At 39.9% G+C, this 19,920-nt stretch overlaps 1 protein-coding gene across 5 annotated transcripts in view; it reads left to right on the top strand.

The window, feature by feature from the left end:
• Positions 1–19,920, top strand: part of B3GLCT (beta 3-glucosyltransferase) — a 144,268-nt gene that overhangs the window by 99,187 nt on the left and 25,161 nt on the right. For 3 of the 5 annotated variants that reach the window (XM_074986155.1, XM_074986163.1, XM_074986188.1), the window contains 3 exons: positions 68–187; positions 575–719; positions 8,222–9,600. In XM_074986155.1, coding sequence (XP_074842256.1) covers positions 68–187; positions 575–719; positions 8,222–8,389 — 433 coding nt within the window. In that variant the 3' untranslated portion in view covers positions 8,390–9,600. Of the gene's footprint in view, positions 1–67; positions 188–574; positions 720–8,221; positions 9,601–13,284; positions 13,674–19,920 lie in introns of those variants that run through there. The other 2 variants (XM_074986172.1, XM_074986181.1) reach the window with 2 other exon arrangements.

Genomic DNA, 19,920 nt, shown 5'->3' on the forward strand with positions numbered 1-19,920 from the left:
TTGAAAGAAATAAATGTCTACGTCTGGTTTAATATATATTTTAATGAACTGTTCTCTTTTATTTTAGTATATATAGGCTCCGGAAGTTACTCAGCTGCTATGACCCAAATGAACCAGTCTTTCTTGGAGAGCGTTATGGCTATGGATTGGGAACTGGAGGATATAGTTATATCACTGGCGGAGGAGGGTAATGTAGTTTATTTGAAATCCACTGTTCCGATGCAAACATTTTCATCCAATCATCTGTGGAAGTGGGTTTTACCCACGGAAGTTCATGACCTAATAAATTTTTAGTCTCTACAATGCCATAGGACTGCTTATTATTTGTGAAGCTACAGACTAACAACGGCTACCGCTCTGAGATTATCTAGAGTGACTACGTCTCAGAAAAATCCTTATCAAGAATTCAACCCTAAATGCTACTTTCTGTCATCTTTCAGTTTCCCAAATACAATGGACAACATTCCCTGTTCTGATTTTATTCCATTGAGCAAGACTTATTAAATGGAGATTGAGTTTTTTAGTTGTATTGGTAATGAGTGTCTCATACTTTCTGTTTGCTTTTATTGTTTAGGATGGTTTTCAGCAGAGAAGCAATCCAAAAACTACTTGCTAGTAAATGCCAGTGTTACAGCAATGATGCTCCAGATGATATGGTCCTTGGAATGTGTTTTAGTGGTTTAGGAATCCCCATCACACACAGTCCACTTTTCCATCAGGTGAGAGACATTTTTACAAGTACTGAAAATGTAAAGTTCATAACCATTTTAATAGTGCTACAGAGATATCTCAGGCCTTTCCCTCAGCAATGACAAGCACTTAGCACTAAATTAGTTACTTTGGTACATTGTGGGATATTCGGAAATGATGAAATACCTAAATCTGATTGGAAGTGCTTTCAAAACTACTACTGTGTCTATCTGCCTCTTCAGGCACCCAAATATCTTTAAAACCTGTCCATTAAATACTGCAATGGTAGGTTGTATAGAAAAAAACAATTATATTTTCAAAATTTAATAGTAATCTGATGCTGTCTACAGGAATATCTTAAAAGTTGAGTAAGTGGAGAGGCAAAGATTGTTTTCATTAGCAGAGAACTGTAAAAGCCAGCAGGCACAAGAGGTACTGAAAGTATAAGTGAGGAAGGAGTCCGCTGGTATGGTGAGAGGAGGTCAAATGCTGGTTATAGGCATCCAAACTGTACGTATTTTGGAAATGTTTTGGAGGAGTTATAATCCAAGACTCTCATCTGTTTCAGAGATTTAAAACCTCCAGAAAATGTAATTACTTGTTTTAACCATGTTTTAACCATGCTTCTAGTTTATTAGATTTATAAAAAAATAATAAAATTGAAAACCATCCTCATTTGTTAAATTATTTTATATCACCTTTCCTCACCTGTAGTTTGTAAACCTATTCAGATAATGGTCTTGTGATTTCCAGTAGGATAATATCAAACAAATTCCAAAATTCACAATGCATTTTAGGCAACTTACCTCCTGCATATTTTGTCAGCTTTCGTAACAGCTCAGTTAATGTTTTTTAACTCCTTGTAGATCTGTGATATGACTTTTTACGAGGAAATTAAACTTTTTTAGATTAATGCAAACCAGCAAAAATTTGAAAAAATAACTTTTTCTATCTTTAGACATGTGATTTTCCTGATGATATAGAAAGCAAAATATCAAAGATTATAATTTATTTCCTAAAGTTAATTGCTACTTGTGATATATTTATTGGGTTCCTGCCTGCAACAACTCTACCGTTTACTCTGGAACAGATTGCAGAATGGCTGTCAAGCTAATCATGAATTCAAATTCACTGTTACATTTTTCTTGAGCACTAGCCAAAAAATATAAAATAACGTGATCTTTCTCTTCTTTTCTCAATACAAAATGTTTTAATATACACCTTAAAAATAGCATGCTATTGATGAACAAATTAAAATATAAAGTTTAAACCAGTGTGTTAGACATCCCTTCATGCATGTATTCACAAGTGTATGTAGAAAGTACTGCAAAAAAATTATACAGCATTCTATAAGAGAAATGTGATTGTTAATGTCCCGTATTGTAGCTGTAATGAAACATGAATTGTATCTTTGATTAAGGGTATTAATGGAATACAGTCATGGAAATAACATGTGAGTGAAAGAGTGATCATGGAACCAATGAAGTGACACAAGATGTGTTTTTAGAATAAAAGCTTTTTGACACTTTCCACTGAATTGAAAAAAACTCCTTTCAACCTGACATTCTCATGCATGCTGGACTCATATGCTTTTAAACTCTCTTGGATCTCAAAGTAGGCTCAAGGAACCAGCTTGGCTTAGCAGTTGGGATTTGTAAAAATATCTAACTGGTACAGTTGGTGATAATTGTATATCATAATTGAGTCCCCATCAGTGAATATCTTATGACTCTTCATCTTGAGCTCGCAAACAACCAGTCTGATGATGTCATCAGTGTGTATGCCCCAACGTTTGATTGTTTTGAGGATATTAAGGAGCAGTTCTATATGGATCTTCACAGAGTCTTGACCAACATTCCCAAGAAGAACAAGAGAACAACAGGAAGTCTTGTGTCACTTATAGACTAACAGATATTTTGGAGCATAAGCTTTCATGGGCAGAGACCCACTTCATCAGATGAATGAGTTGGGGGGTGGTTTCAGAGGGGTATTTAAAGAGTGGAGTCACAGTAAGAGGGAGGGCCAGAGCTGACAAGTTCTTTTCAGTAAGAAGAACAAGATCATTCTCCTCAGAGATCTGAACACTAGAGTTGTGCAGGTGTAAGATCTCTGGAATGGCACGAATTGTAACAAAAGAAGTAGGAAAGCTAATTCCCAACATCCTCCTCCTCCTGAGCAAACGCATAGAATATGGCATTGTCACTAAGAGCACCATCTTTAGCGACAGTAAGAGGTATAGGAGCAGGTGGAGACACCTTTGCTCCAGACATTGGCACCTTCTTGACTGTTATTTTTAGAGCTTTAGATTAAAAGAAGATCCACATCCTGAGGGCTATGCACAGAGGCAATGATTGTTGGAAAGATCGTTGCCTTGTTAGATCATTGTGAATCTCCAGATCACCTCAAGGCATTGCAGTCAGGCAAAATCCATACAAAAATTCAACACCAGCTCTCTTGAAGATAATGTGATTGGGGGAAAACTTCACCAGTGTCTTGAAGAGAAGCTTGCCACTGTACCTACACCTTATGATGATGATAATGAATATTTCTGGAAGGGATTAAAACTGCCATTCTCTCAACATGCTCTGAGTCCATTAGCTGTATCACCTGCCACCTCCAAGATGGGTTTGATGAGAATAGTACTGAGACTCAAGGCTGAACCTGAAAAGGACAGCTTGTTACATGTGACAAAACAATGCATCACACCAACAGAAGAAATAGTCATGCAAGCAACTCAAGACTGAAGCTCAAAGGAAAATCCGTGACATCAAAAAAAAGTGGAGGTCAGAAAAGGCCAAATAGATTGAGGTTTCTACTTATAAATAAGACAAGAAGGCTGTGTCTACACGTGCACAAATCTTTGAAATAGCCATGCTAATGGTCATTTCGAAGATTACTAATGAGGCGCTGAATTGAATGTGCAGCGTCTCATTAGCATTAGGAAGCTTCCGACCGCAGATCTTCGAAAGCACTGCTTTCAAACGCCCGTGGCTCGGCGCAGCTACACAGGGGTCCTTTTTGAAAGGACCCCACATGTTTCAAAATTCCCTTATTCCGCTCAGCTGAATGGGATAAGGGGATTTCAAAACGTGTGGGGTCCTTTCGAAAAGGACCGCCATGTAGCCGTGCTGAGCCTCGGGTGTTCGAAAGTGGCGCTTACAAAGCGCCGCAGCCGGAAGCATCCTACTGCTAATGAGGCGCTGAATTGAATATTCAGCGCCTCATTAGTAATCTTTGAAATGGCCATTAGCATAGCTATTTTGAAGATTTGTGCCCGTGTAGACACAGCCGGAAAGAGCGTTTTGAGTGACTCCTGAACTGTAGGTCAACTGTCTCTGATATCCCCATCAAATCTATACCTCAGCGCTCTGAAAGAGAATCTTTTGCTGAAAGCTCTCCTCCCAAAGACGCAACACAAACTATTATGCAAACCAACAACAAAAAGACAGCAAAGCCAGATGGCATACCAGCTGAAGTCTGCAACTTTGGAGGTGAAGAACTAGTCAGGTAGCTCCACAAACTTTTTCTTCTTATCTGGCATAATGAGAAGATTCCAGAAGTAATGAGAAATATTTAACATTGTTACAGTCTTTAAGAAAGGAGACAAGTCGGAGCGTGGAAGCTATCGAACCATTGCCTTGCTGTTTACAAAAAGGGAAAATTCTTGCCCATATTCCCTTAAACCAATTTCCTCCCTTGGTGGAGGAAATATTGTCAGAATCTCAGTACAGTTTTAGAACATTCCATGGGACAAATTACATCATCTTCCTTGCCTGCAAAATCCAGATAAAGCCTCAGGAGCAAAATCAGAAGCTGTAGAGGGCTTTGGTCGGTTGCACAAAGACATCGACTCTGTTAATCACAACCCCCTGTGGAAGTTGCTGGTGAGACTTGGCTGCTCTTTCAAGTTTATTAAGGTTCTAAGGCTTCTCCATGATCAAATGGCTGCCTCAGTTCTGTGTAATGGTCTTGAGAATGGAGCCTTTTATCATCACAAGTGGGGTTAAGCAAGGATACATTGTTGCCCCAGCACCATTTTCCATCTGTTCAGCAGTCATTTTGTTCCTTGCTAAAGATCACCTCCCCAATGGAGTTTATATCCAACACAGAGTGGATGGGTGGCTTTTTAATCTTCAGTGTCTCTGCTTGAAGTCTAAAGTCTTCAGGGTATCCGTTACTGAGAATGCTGGTGACTGTGTCATTCTTGTGCACACTAAGAATGACCTTCAGTCCATATTGGATTTCCTCCAGAAGGTTACTGAAGTGTAGGACTTTCACACTACAGTGAGAAGACTGAAGTGCTTTATCAATCTGCACCCACCTTTGTTCCTACATCCTCCCCCCGCCCGGCCAGATACCCCACCTCCAATCCACTGCTGCACCTTCCCTGCCTTCCAGGCCTCCCACTCTCAGTCCTTTCCTGCACCCTCCCTCCTGGCCAGATCTCCACTCCCAGCCTGCTCCAGCACCCCTGCCTCCCACACAGACCCCTACCCCATCCTAATCCTGTTCCCTGATAGCCCCCTCCCACACACCAGACCCCTTGTTTTTGGCCTCAACCTTAGGAACCAAAAAGAGTTAATCTGGCCTGTGTGAAGCCCTGAAGAGTAGTCTCCTCCCCACCCCTCCAGTGCAGGGTGGAGTGCCAAGGGAGTAAAGTGTCTCAGTTGAGGGCTGCATCCGTGAGGGTTGGGAGAGGGTTGGGTTTCTTTTGGGGTGGGAGTTGCCTTTCACTTGTGTGACTCCCGACTGATTTTTCTTTAGATCAGGGACCCTGACACAAAAGTCCATACTCCTGTCATAAATAAAGACAACGTTGAAACTGGTTTTATGGACATAAATTAACATTTTATTGAAAAGGAAGTTGCATAAACTAATGTTACAAAGTTAAAGGGATTAATCTGTTTAATGATTTTGATTATTAATATTTCCTTTCATGCTGGTTTTATATTCCCCCTTATGTTATAGCTTCAGTGCCCTAATGTGAATAATTCAGTATTCAAGTAGTAAGAGAGGGGAGCCATGCTAATCTATATACTATCAAAACAAAAAGCAGTCAAGTAGCACTTTAAAGACTAGCAAAATAATTTATTAGGTGAGCTTTCATGGGACAGACCCACTTCTTCAGACCATAGCCAGACCAGAACAGACTCAATATTTAAGGCACAGAGAACCAAAAACAGTAATCCAGGAGGACAAATCAGAAAAAAATGATCAAGGTGAGCAAATCAGAGAGTGGAGGGGCTGGGGGGGAAGGTCAAGAATTAGATTTAACTAAGTAGCAGACGAGCCCCTATAGTGACTCAGAAAATTCCAATCCCGGATGCCATCATGTGCCAACAATGCCCAGATGCTTTGTATATTGGACAGACTTCTAACTCCCTTAGACAAAGGGTTAATGGGCACAAAACAGACATCAAAACACTCCAGATCCACAAACCAGTTACTCAACATTTTAATGGAATGGGGCATTCTGTTAAAGACTGAAGAGTATGTGTGTTACTGAAAAAAAACTTTTGCACCACTATTCAGGGGGAAGCAGCCGAGCTGGCTTTTATATTCAAATTCGGCACATTAACATGTGGTTTGAACCGGGATGGGAATTTTCTGAGTCACTATAGGGGCTCGTCTGCATACTTGGCTTAATCTAATTCTTGACCTTCCCGCCCCCCAGCCCCTCCACTCTCTGATTTGCTCACCTTGATCATTTTTTTCTGATTGTGTTGAGCGGGAGGGGCCATGAGCTGAATAGTTTGAGAACCACTGCACTAAAGTGATGAGAGAATAAAATCTTATTCTGAGAGGTTATATACTTTTACTGAAATCCTCTTCATTATATATCCAATTGCAAAGGACAAATTTAAATATTTTAATGAGATTAACTGCAAGTGAAACTTCTTTCTTTTACATAAGTGTCCTGCTCATATTCATTGTATGGAAAAGTGAATGCGTTCGTTGCATTGAGATGTCAGCCACTTGTGGGCTGGTTTTGATTCTGCCTCTTTCAGTGTAGCTGACAAAGGGTAACGGTGAAGATACCTGGCAAAGGAGTGATACCTCCTGCAATCAATCATCTTTTTTTGTCACAAGAGCCTCACATTTTCACAGTTAATCTGAATGGTGGTAGGGTTTTGGATTTATTTTGCTTCCACATTGACAGTTCTGACACCCCACATTTAGAATTGGAGCAAAGAGTCTGACCCTAAACTTAGGTTTCTCTTCATAGAATGCAAGCAATGCATAGAATGGGGCCATACTGTAAAATATTTCCTCCCCAGTTTTAAAACAAGTTCCTATGATTTGGCCCAAAATTACTTACCCTAATTGCATTCCCTTACATGAGCCTACACATATATGCCAACTTTCAAACACACTATCTGCACTTATTTCAGTATAGAACAATATTGAGCGTTAATTTTACTAGATTTTTGTGAATGTTAGAGGCCCATATGCACGCAATATTCTTTTTACACAAAGAAACACAATGTGTTCATGCAGGTAAGAGCATACAGTGTTTTTGTCTGTCTATTGGCATGTCATATGAGGGAGTGTTACTATGGTACATAATTTTGGGCCAGATCACAGAAATTTGTGATGAGATTGGTTATTGAGACAATGAAGAGTAATGCCAATATATGCCATACAGACTAGTTCACTTGTGGCGAATATAACACATAGCCATAGCCAATAGCTATAATCATATTAAACAAAACAGGATCATGTTGAACAAAAGCAGAGATTAAAAAAAATTACAAGATCACAAAGCAATAACTAACCAAAACAAAGAAAAAACACAGCACATCTCAGCTGATGTGACTATACAATGATGTGGGAGGCAATATTTACTTAAAAAATTAAATTATAGTACATACTGAAATCTATGTTAAAAGTAAGCAAATTAGGTTTCAAAGTCAAGCACCTACCAGTTAGGAAATAACAGATTTATGGTTTCATGAGCAACCTTAATTCTTCTATCTTTTTGTGCATCAGTGCTACGTACAGAAGCCCTGACCCAGTACAACAGAAAATAAATGGGTGCAAGATCCAGCAGTCATGAAATCATTTCAGTGTTATCTTTTGTAAAATAGCAGCTCCCAAATTGTCAGATCACAACATTCAGATAGTTCATTCTACATGTATTTAAACTTTGCAGCTTGGTACAACTTGAAAAGTGTGATTGAAAACTCAATACAACCATGTGTTAAAATATTTTAGCTATTTTCCGCTATAACTAATTTTACATGCTGTAACCTGGTTTCTCTGAGTAGTATGACTGAAACACCATGATAGTTGCAATCCTTAAATGTGAGGTACATGAATGTAAACTAAAGTATGCTAGTAGGTTTAATAGAATTAGGTAAAAATGATTGTAAGAATTCTAGAATCTTTTACAACGATACTATATTATTGATGTCAAAATATTTGAGATTAGATGACTGAGAGCGGTTCGTTATCCAAAAGTCACTTTGCAATTCTACTGTATGTTTAAACTAGGGAGAACTAGTATTTTTCTTTTATCCTCTCATCTTAGGCAAGGCCAATGGATTATCCAAAGGATTACCTTGCTCACCAAATTCCAATATCATTTCACAAGCATTGGAACATTGATCCAGTGAAAGTGTATTTCACATGGCTGGCACCAGAGATGGAAGATTCGTTTACTGAAAAAAACCAAAGGCATGTTAGGGAAGATTTATAATATATAAAATTTTAAATCACAGTAATGTTCTGCAAATTAATGAGAAACAGGCTGTACTGCAGTTTTGGTGTTGTGTTGTACTATTTGTCTGCCATGTGGCAAAGAACACTGAATGTTTCAGTCCAATACATGTTACACTTGTTAGAAAAGGAAGAGCAACACAACTTGATTTTTGTGTGCGCGCATGTGTGTTTTGAAGGTTTATTTTTGGAAATATTTTGAATTTTAAGTTCTGTGTCCATTGTATTTAACATTTTTAATGTACAGTATTTTTATATGTTCTCTTTTGGAATTCATGTCAAACACCGGCAATTCACATTTCTGGTTTCTTCACTGTTTAATAGTGTCCTAAGGGCCTAATTCAAAAAGGTACTGAATACCTATATCTCCCATTGATTTCAAAGGAACTTCTGGGCTCCTGAAATCAATCAGAATGAGGCCTTAAGTAATGAAAAGGTAGGGAGATATGACTGTCTTTTAACAAACAATGGTCTGGAAAGAAAAAGTTATGTTCTGTATTTTGTATTGTTTTCAAATAGAGGTGTTGCAGATGCATGGAACAAATTGATTCCCTTTTGAGTCTGAACTACTACTGCACCTTTAAACAGGCTAGCTTTTGTAGTAAATATCCCCTTAAGAAATCAAAAGGAATGTCTGGGATTCGCAAACTAACTAGTGGATGTCACCATGCTTCATTTAAAATCCTAGGTGACATTTTCTCTCTTTGACAAATACAAATGTTTGGCTGTAAGGATTGTGAAAAATCTAATGTTTAGTGTTTATAATGTGCACCTCACCATAGTATTTGAGTGTCAAGCTGAAAATTAGTTTTTAACATCCATAATATATGTCTACTCTATATACAGGAAAAGTACAACTAAGTAATGTAATGCATATACTGTTAACATGTAAAGAGTGCTGCATATATTAATTTTTGTTTTCTGTGTAGAAATGAGTTTTGTAAAGATATTTGTATAAAATCTGGCTTTAGTATGTTCTAAACTAATATTTCTATAGTAAAGCATTTTTTCCCTTTGCTTGCTATATTGTAACCAAATGCAGGGTCTTAAAGCCATATTACTGAGCTTGTTTATTTGTACATATTTTTAAAATATTTTCTGTAGTTCAATACTTGATTCAGTTCCAAAGTAATGCAATATTTACTCCAGGTCTAAATGGGGAAGTAACTAATCATTGAGAAGTGTGCACACTTTTGTGAATGTAACTTATGGATTTTTAAGCATTTGAATAATGATCACATTCATAGTGATTTAAAATAATGTTCCAGTAGTTGTAACCAACATAACTTTTTCTTACCACTACCAGTGCCTTAAACAGTAGACATTTTTACTGATACCAGAGCTACATTCTTTGGTACCATGGGTTTATTGTTAACTAGGTTTATTGTTTAGTAATGTGTGAGCCTAAAACAGAATAAAAATATACTTGTTAAAATTTTTGATTTAATTTTTCCCATACTTGTTAAAAAACCAAATACACTTTGGAATTTAAACTCACTTATCCAATACTCTTTGTGGTAAGCACAACATAGGATGTTACAAAGTTTAACAGAGGTCAGTAGCTCCAAACAAAAAAGAGTTCGAACAATATTATTCTTTCTGGTACCTGACCTCTCTCCCCAGTTCACACTGGTTGGCTGTGTGTCTTTCTGTGTAAGGGGTAAAGGCAGATAACAAACTCTGTTCAGTGCCTAGCAAATTGGGTTTAGCTGGTCCACAACTAGGCCTCCTAGTTGCTAACACAAAATAAATTATATATAGTATCCTCAGACTGGTCTGAGGGCACTATAAGTGAACTATCCAAAAATCTCTACCACCACACTTAACAAAATAAGACACTCCAATGCACACCGTCTTCCTGGGGAGAAGATGGGAGAACTAACTCAGGACAAATGTTAGGTCAGTTGCTAAATGTACTACTGGAAGACACTTAGAGAACATGGTGATGAGGATGGAATAGGAACCTGAAACGAATATAATAGTTTGTCAGGCAGAACTTTGCCCTCCAGAACTGCAAACTGCATCTTTTTAAAGACCCTTCCTTATCTTACCATTACCCTAGATTTTAACTGCAGTTCTTAGGGATAGCTATGAGTATTGTGGAAGTTAAAACTGGGGAGTGGAAGGGACTTCTGATGCTATCATGAACCTTCAGGTTCTAAGATCAAACAGCTAGAAAAATCAGAGCAAATGCTGATTCTTAGAGTAAGTGGTATTGAGACTAGAAAGCATAGCTATGATTTCAGTGTGTGGGGGAGTAGGGGGTGAGATGCTAAGGGAAGTTGTATTGGATCAGTGGCTCTCAACCGTTCCAGACCACTGTACCTCTTTTGGGTGTCTGATTTATCTTGCATATTCCAGGTGTCATCTTACTTGAAAACTACTTGCTAATAAAATGAGAAATAAAAATACAAAAGTGGCAAAGTCACTATTACTGCAAAATTGCTCACTTTCTCACTTTGCCATATAATTATAAATCTGTTGGAATATGAGTATTGTACTTACATTTCAGTGTGTTGTATATAGAGCAGTACGAACAAGTCATTGTATGAAATTATAGTTTGTACCAACTTTGCTAGTGGTTATTTATGTAGCCTGTTGTAAAACTAATCAAATATCTGGGTGACTTACTTGAGCTACCTCCTGGAAGATCTTGGCATATCTGTTACTGAAAATTACTATATTAGACAATGAGGTGGGAATGGAACCCTGAGAGCATAGGAAGAAAGGTATCTTTCCTCCACTAATTGTAATTATATGCAGATTAGATGAGATCATCTTAATAATCCCTTTACTGTATTGGAAAATTACTTTTAAAAGCCTTGGAAGTAACAACTGACAACATGCAGCACACAATCTTCTTTGCGCCCAAGACTCAGGAAATTAGCCCTGGAGACCGAATGCCACATCTTATTAATTTTCAGCAAAATGTATCTCTTATTAGAAGAGCAAGGGAACAAAAAGAACCTTTTTTCCAAGAAGAAAAAATTGAGGACTTCCAAGATTTCTTAGACGTTACTTTGAAGTAGAGAACAGAAATAGGGGAATACAGAGAATTAAAGAAGACTTGATCTTAATGAGGCTTTCCATTTAAAATTCACTTGTCTAGCAAAGCAAGAACGTTACTCTCGGAAAAATACATGGGAAAGTGTTTCATTCCTTCCGACTCTGTTATAACTGAAACACTAACCAAGAATTCTGATGAGGTTTAAGAGGTTTATCAGTGGCAAAGTACAGAGAGGGAGGAAGAGTTTGGGGTTCAGCTTTGCAGGAAGCAGAGGAAAATAAGAGAGGACTGTGAGAGCAAGGACTGTATGTATCCATGATTCCCTTTCCAGAAAGTTTAAGAACCATGATGTAAGAAAATCTGAGAATTGTTATGGAAAACTTAGCATGACAAATACATACTCAACAGTTACTAAGATATCTGACTTCATGTTCTTCAATTATTTGAATCTGGCTGTCAGTTACACTTTATACTGAAGATTGCAAGCAATCTTCCTGGTAGAAAGACCTTGACATATTAGTGCCATTAATATGGTAGGGCACATGCCACACATCTAAAGAACACCACAGAAGAGGGCAAACAGAGTTTTATGTTCAGGGGCTGAGCGTGGAGCACTCAACAATCTACCAAGACTCCCAATGGGATGTAGGTTGTTGGACTATGTGGTTTAACTATGTCATAGAAAATTCATTTTCATCCAAATGCTAAGATTTGCTTATTTTGCTTAAATTCTGAATATTGTATATAAATGTTAAAAATATTTTAAAGCATAAGCACCTTTCTCCTTGTTTACATTATTTTTTTCAAGTACTTAGTTCAACTCTCCCCTCCCCTTTCACCCCCTCCTTCTTCCCCCCTTCAGCAAATGATAAATGCTTTTGATCACAGAAATGAAATTCTAAGTACAGATTGAAGTAAAGTGTTTGAAGTGTGAAGCCAAGAAGTTTAGTATTGTATACTGTTCAAACAGTAGATATAGTTTAGTATAAAGGGATGATTATTTTGTTGTTATGGATCACACTAGTGTTACAAGGCATGTCAGTTATGAGTTGTTCGTTTTTTGGCTTTTAGACATTCACTGTTCATTGAAAATAATCAGGAGGTTTTTGGTTTTGGGGGATTTTTGTTTTTGTTATGTTTTGTTTTACTTTGCAAGCATTGTGAGCCACAAAAGTCACTGAAGAGTCACATGTGGCTTCAGAGCCACAGGTTGCAGACCCCTGTCCTAGGTTCTACCATCAGAACCGAGGTAGTGAATTGGTCTTTCCATATCATTAAATGTTAGCTTGTTCTCCTATTAAGGATTAAGCTAATAGGGGTGTGAACTGATTTCATTCTGTCCATTACTACTTTGTGTACTTCATTCAATTCATTTTCAAGCCTTCTCTTTCAAAACAGGATAAACTTAGATCTTTTTCTCCATGTGGCAGGGCAGCTTCCCATCAAAAGAGTGGCTTAAGAGTTCCTCTGGGCTCCATTAGTGCCAATCCAGTGCCCCATCAGGCTTGTCAATCATGGAGAATGGGGAGTCCCTAAAAGGGAGAATCCTAGCCTAGGCTAGACGGCAGGAAGGACAGCTAGTGTCCAGATATCTCCAGTCCTAGAAGAGGGAATGTCTGCTGGGGAACCACTTGAAAGCATCAGCAGCCTGAGCCCTCTGAAGAAACAGTGGGATAAGCTTTTTCTTTCTGAAACCTCAGCCTCAGCCTTAATTGTTTAGACACACAAGTCCAAACCTGCCTCCTGATGTGTATTGGTCTTTTCCCTGCATGACATCATGGGGACCAGTTCTTTTTTGTTCACCATGGAGATGTTTTGTCTTTTTTTTCTTTTTGGGCTATATTCATCATCACAACTTATCCTGAAAGAGGAACATTTTCTATGGCTACAGCCTGTACCCCAAATCTGGAATCACTACAGCCAGGATGCTACCTAGAAGAGACCACCCAACATAGGTTTTTCCCCCTCCCATATCTGAGGGAGGCATCAGAGGAGGTACAACCTATCACACACCTGATGTTACGCTGCTTCATATCTCCAGTCATTACTACTATCTTTTTCTGGGCCTTTTTGTGAACTAAGAACAGTTTATGGCATAAAAATAGTAATAAGCCTCTTTGTGAGTGAATAAAATTGCCTCATTTATTCACTTAATTCTCTTTTGAATCTCATCCAACTTCTATGCCGTCACTTAGATGAGTTTTACCACTATCACTTTGTATTAGTAGGCTGTCAGTAATTAAATGTCAGTGCACATTAAAACATGGTTATGATCCTGTCACTGGTTGGTTCTTTAAATTAAACCATTACTCAACCTAGCTGAGTGGTGTCAGAAGGTTATTTAAACAAAGCTGTGAGCTCAGTCTGGCCATAAGATGCAGGAGAGTTAGGGGAGTTCCCTAACTACTAAAGGGCCTAATAATAATAATATATGGAAATACACATCTCCGACAGCTGGAAGGCACCTTGGGAGGTCATTGAGTCCAGGCCCCTGCCCTCTTGGCAGGACTAAGCACCATCCTTGACAGTGTATTTTTTTTAAATATCTGTTTGCACCAGACCCCTAAATGGCCTCTTAAAGGATTGAGCTCACAGCCCTGGGTTTAGGAGGCTAATGCTCAAACCACTGAGCTATCCCTCTTACTGGTGAAGGGAGGCTGAAGGGAACTCACAGGCATTAAGTTGAGCTCCTGTGGAATGCCCTGATATAGGGTTTGGAGAAGGACAAAGATTCTTTAGAAGCTGTCAGAATTTTGGTAGAATTCTGAAATCCGGAAACAAAACTGCGTGTCATGGCACACATGGGCCAAGAGGGGGCAGAAGCAGGATTTGCTTTGTGATATTTGATTTAGCTGTTTTTAACTAGACTCTAGTTATCTCAGGAAGAGACTGAACTTGTTCTTGACTCAGGGTATGTCTGCATTATGCAGAATATCATCCCAGTCAGGGTCAATCTTCTGGTGTTCGATTTAATGCATCTGGTAGGGATGCACTAAATTGAACTATCTGAGATCAGCAGTTGACCCCATACTCCTCAATATTGTGAGGATGGCCAGATAAGTTGATTGTAGATAAGTCGATTCTAGCTATGCAATTATAGTAGCTGGAATTGCTTATCTACAGTCAACTTTAATGTCTAGTGTAGACCTGGCCTGAGTAGAGGGTGAGGCTATGGAAAGCCCAAATGAAGACAGGCCATTGTAGGGGTACGTAGTAGTTGCCGGTGGGCGAGATGCTAGAGATGCGAGAGATACTCCTCCCATGCTGCAACCTGACCCAAGGGGGTGCAGTAGAGGGGGGACCTTACAGAACCCTGTTTGCTGCAGGTTTTATGCAGCAGGAGGGATGAGCTATAACTTCCCATACTGGAAAAATGTCCTACTTTGTATTTAGGCCAAGAGCCCAAGTAAAATTGAATGGCACCCATAGCTTAATAAAATAGGTGACTTGTTCAGTGGCAGGGGAACTTTAATGTATTTCTCTTTCATTTATACTTTAGCCTGGTTTTTATTTAAATATGCTAGTAAGGCACATGTAATTAAAAGAACTCATTAATAAGGACAAAATCGCTGCATAGATCATGGCAAGCTTCAGGATTATACCAAAGGTAGAAGTTAGGTGGAGTTTCCTTAAGAAAAAAATAAGTGACCTTAAAACAACTGATACCCCAATGACAACTTTTGACCATTCTTTTTCACCCTCCTCCCCCTGTGTTTTGCTCATCTTATGATACAGTGGTCAACATTTGTTAACAGGCGCAAAAGAGTTCTATATCAGGCATGGTTCTGTTCTATTAGGAGTGAAGTGTGGTACTGATACCCCTTGCTGACTCTCTATAAAGACTACATGAATATCATGAGTGGATGCTGAAAGAAGATAGTGCATCAGAAAAGATGGTAGCCACTAGCCTTTTCTTGGTGTCAGATAGACTCTTTAGTAGAAGGGCAATTCTTGTCTTCAGGGGCTTGTGCATGAGTGCACACATACCAGCCTGTTTGCCATGGGGTCATGGAGCCAAGTCTTCTTACAAGTAGTCTGACTTCTGAAATGCGACCAGTTGTATGAGTTACACAGGATGCATTTGGTGAAAGAACCACACTCTGTATCTTAAGGCGGCCCCGGCCCCCAAATCCTACATCTGTTATTGGGGGTTTTCCCTTCTGTGGCTATATGGAAACACTGCTCTTTTTCCCCCTGTAGAATTCTTTGGCTTCCGTAAAGGTTTTATCTGAAGAATCCTCACATAGCTCTGTCTCAAGAGGGGGCACCACTTGAGTCCAACAACTCCATGCAAGACACCATATGGGGTTAGAAACTGGTCCATCTAGGCCCAGCATCCTGTCCTCTAACAGTGGATGGTAGCAGATGCCAGGTCAAGATTCTGATTTTTTTCCCTAGTCATCTGAAATATTCTCAACCATCTTCAGGAGCTGTGAGAACAGGAAAGTGAATACTATTTTAATTAGGTATACACTTCATAGTCTTATTGCCCTTCACTGAGACAGGCAAAAAAAAGGGGCGGGCAGGAGGGAGAGAGAAAGAGAGAGAGAAAATTACTTACATAACACAGCAAATTGCCCAAAATGATTTAATATAATTGTAAGCACTGTAAGAAATATTGGCCTTGAACCAAATTCTGCTCTCAGACTTGTATGTGAGACTCCTGAGCACCTAAATTAAGATCAATCAGAACAGTGTTCATATGTCCTTGGGCAGAAAAAGAAGTCAGAAATAAACCCCCTAATAACAAGCTTCCTCAATGATGTTCTTAATAGCTTTGAGGTCTCACATGTATACTACACTTAATTTGATAACTGCTCTTGCATTAATCAGAAAAATGAGTCTTTTAGCAGCCAGGAAAAAATTAAGCCATGCATAAAATTCAAAATATTTCCAACTAATCTGAATTCCCTCCACCACTGCAATTATTGAGTGAAATTACATAATCTAAATTATGCAAAAGATCAGACTTTCATAGCAATACGTCCTCCTGGCCCTAAAAATCCATGAATAAACTAGTCATTTTATTTCATTCACATTGCAAATCATGTCACAATTATTTGTTCTAGCTTGATTGTGCAATGTATAATATTACAGCAACGTAATGTCTTGTACATTTCCCCTTAAAAAAACAAGTTGCTAAGAAGTTAAAATGGATACCAATGGATGCCTAACTGACCTAAGAGCCTAAGTCATATTTCAAGGACACAGAATTTTCAAAGTCATTTTTGAAAATGGGACCTAAAGCTATTTGAGAGTATTTAATTATCTGACACGCTAATCTCTTTCTCTATGTAAACATGTTTTTTTCTCCCAGGCAACAGAATGATGTCATCAATCAAATGCATTTGTCTCCTGTCGGGAAGGGCTTGGGAAAGGTTGTTGTGGATGGCTCCAGCTGGACAGTAAGGGAGAAGGGGCAAAGCTGGGCTGCCTCTGGCCATGGGCAAGGGGAGGAGCTGGGACCCACCACCACCACCAGGCTATGGCAGGGAGGGAAAGTGGCTCTCAGAGCCAAGCTCCAGCTCCTGCTCCTTACTCCACCTGCCCCTGGGATGGCAGCAGGGTGCACTTCATTCACTAGCAGCAGCCAGAGCTTGGCTCTGAGCGGGCCCCTCCCATCTCCTCTGCTGGCAGTGTGGCTATGGCTGGTGGGGGGGCAGAGGAGCCAGAACGGTCTGTAGTGTGGGGCGTGGAGGCACAGGAAGGGGCAGAGACGGGGGGGGGGGATCCAAGCAAAATGGGCCCTGCCCATGTGCCCCAGGAATGTCCACACCTGAGCTGGAGTGGGCAGGGGGCACATCCTACGTAGCTGGAGTGTAAGGGGGGGCAATGACTCAGCCCTTTAGCAATACAAGTGGGACCTGTGTAAAATATTCACTACTGACAGTCAAGAAATCACGAACATAGTGTCTAAGGAAGTAGTGTAACTTGCTATGTGAGCAAGACATCAGCTAACAGTGTTTTTTTCCTAGACAGCTTCATTTCTACATTTCTCTATATAATCAGAGCAAGTTTAACAGGCTGTCTGTGAACAGGGGTGGGTGAGTTTAGTGAGCAGGGGGCCTAGCCCCCTACTAATCTTTGAAAAATCTCTAGAAAAACAGCATGAAACACTTTTGATTGTGGGAAAACCTTTGTGTACAGTTACTCTCATCCAAATAGCAAAATCTTTAAAACTTCTTTACAAAGGCTACAATTGTCTGAATTAAGGCATTTTTCTGGAGATGCACATCAAAGTATTACACATACTGCCAGGCCAAAATAATCCACATGCTTATTTAGTTGGAAAATACAACAAAATGGACTCAAGTTCTTTGTGGGGAAAAAAAGCTTGCAGAAAATATGTGTAACATTTTCTTCTTTTCTCCTCTGAAGTCTACTGATGACCATTTTCCCTGGCACCTCTTTTCAAATTTATCGGTTTTCTGTTAATATGGACCCTCTACAACCAGAACAAGGAATTTTTTAGCACAAAGACCTAACTGTTCTTTAGTGAACTTGGCTTTCCCTGTGTCTACACGAGCCCCTTCCTTTTGAAAGGGGGATGTTAATGCGCGGGTTCAAAGGAAACTAATGAGGCTCTGCAATGAATATGCAGTGCCTCATTAGAATAATGGCGGCTGCAGCGATTTGAAAGTGCAGCTTTTTGAATCGCGCTGCCAGTGGAGGCGGGACCTTCCAAAAGGACCTCCCCCGTTTTCGAAAGCCCTTCTTTCTAACACCAGATAGGAAGAAGGGCTTTTGAAAACTGGGGGGGGTCCTTTCGAAGGTCCCGTCTCCACAGGCGGCGCATGATCCGAAAAGCCACACTTTCAAATCACCACAGCCGCCATTATGCTCATGAGGTGCTGCATATTCATTGCAGTGCCTCATTAGCATCTTTCGAATCCGCTCATTAACATGCCCCTTTCGAAAGGAAGGGGCTTGTGTAGACCCAGCCTTTTACTTGATCTGCTGAAACTATTCATCGAGGTGTTTTGTTTTGGTCCTGGAGTAAATTTTTTGTAGTCTTCATAATAATTATTATAAATTGCTATTGTCTTGTTTCACATAACTTAATTAGAATTTCTGGATTCTATGTATATGTATGATAAACCCAGTCTGAATATGGGTTAGATTATCAAACAATATCTAAAATAATAGTCAGTTGAACTCTCTTCTGCCCTTTCCAGTTTTGCTTCTTTCACATGGGGGCTACGTCTACACGTGCAGCCAACATCGAAATAGCTTATTTCGATGTTGCGACATCGAAATAGTCTATTTCGATGAATAACGTCTACACGTCCTCCAGGGCCGGCAACGTCGATGTTCAACTTCGACGTTGCTCAGCCCAACATCGAAATAGGCGCAGCGAGGGAACGTCTACACGTCAAAGTAGCACACATCGAAATAGGGATGCCAGGCACAGCTGCAGACAGGGTCACAGGGCGGACTCAACAGCCAGCCGCTCCCTTAAAGGGCCCCTCCCAGACACAGTTGCACTAAACAACACAAGATACACAGAGCTGACAACTGGTTGCAGACCCTGTGCCTGCAGCATAGATCCCCAGCTGCCGCAGAAGCAGCCAGAAGCCCTGGGCTAAGGGCTGCTGCCCACGGTGACCATAGAGCCCCGCAGGGGCTGGAGAGAGAGCATCTCTCAACCCCCCAGCTGATGGCCGCCATGGAGGACCCAGCAATTTCGACATTGCGGGACGCGGATCGTCTACACGGTCCCTACTTCGACGTTGAACGTCGAAGTAGGGTGCTATTCCTATCTCCTCATGAGGTTAGCGACTTCGACGTCTCGCCGCCTAACGTCGAAGTTAACTTCGAAATAGCGCCCGACGCGTGTAGACGCAACAGGCGCTATTTCGAAGTTGGTGCCGCTACTTCGAAGTAGCGTGCACGTGTAGACGCAGCTGGGAAGGGGCATTCTTTAGGCTTTTGGTTGTTTATTTACAATTGTTTTCATTCAAGAATTAATCACAGAACACACTATCAGTCACATACAATTAATTTTGAATCTAATAGCTAATGTTTATAAGATTTACAATCTTGCTTCCCATGTGCCATTCTACCTTGGTGTTTTTAGGCTGGTGAGTGCTTACTCGTCTCAATAGCCCATTGACTTCTTAGGGATGTGGTTAATTTTTTGTTTGTAAGTGTTCTACAGTCAGGTCCTAATAATGATAAATTAACTATAACAATGCTGATGACCCACTCTCACCAGAAATCTGATTTGAAAAATACTTGCCACTTGCATCCTTGGTGTGCTCCCAACTAAGTTCTCTTGGTCTTTGTTTATCCCTGATGTCTCAAAGTGCTTCAGTGGAGTTGCATCAGAGATGAATTCCATCCATTGTTGCCATTTACAACATCCTGGAATGGCTGAGGAAGAAGTCGGTATAGGTTGCCATATTATGATTTTATTTTGTTTGTTTGATGCGTCTAACGAAGTGGGTCTTTGCCCATGAAAGCTTATGCTCCAATAAAACTATTAGTCTATAAGGTGCCACAGG

The sequence above is a fragment of the Carettochelys insculpta genome, chromosome 1 (assembly GCF_033958435.1).
Source record: "Carettochelys insculpta isolate YL-2023 chromosome 1, ASM3395843v1, whole genome shotgun sequence".
NCBI lineage: Eukaryota > Metazoa > Chordata > Testudines > Carettochelyidae > Carettochelys > Carettochelys insculpta.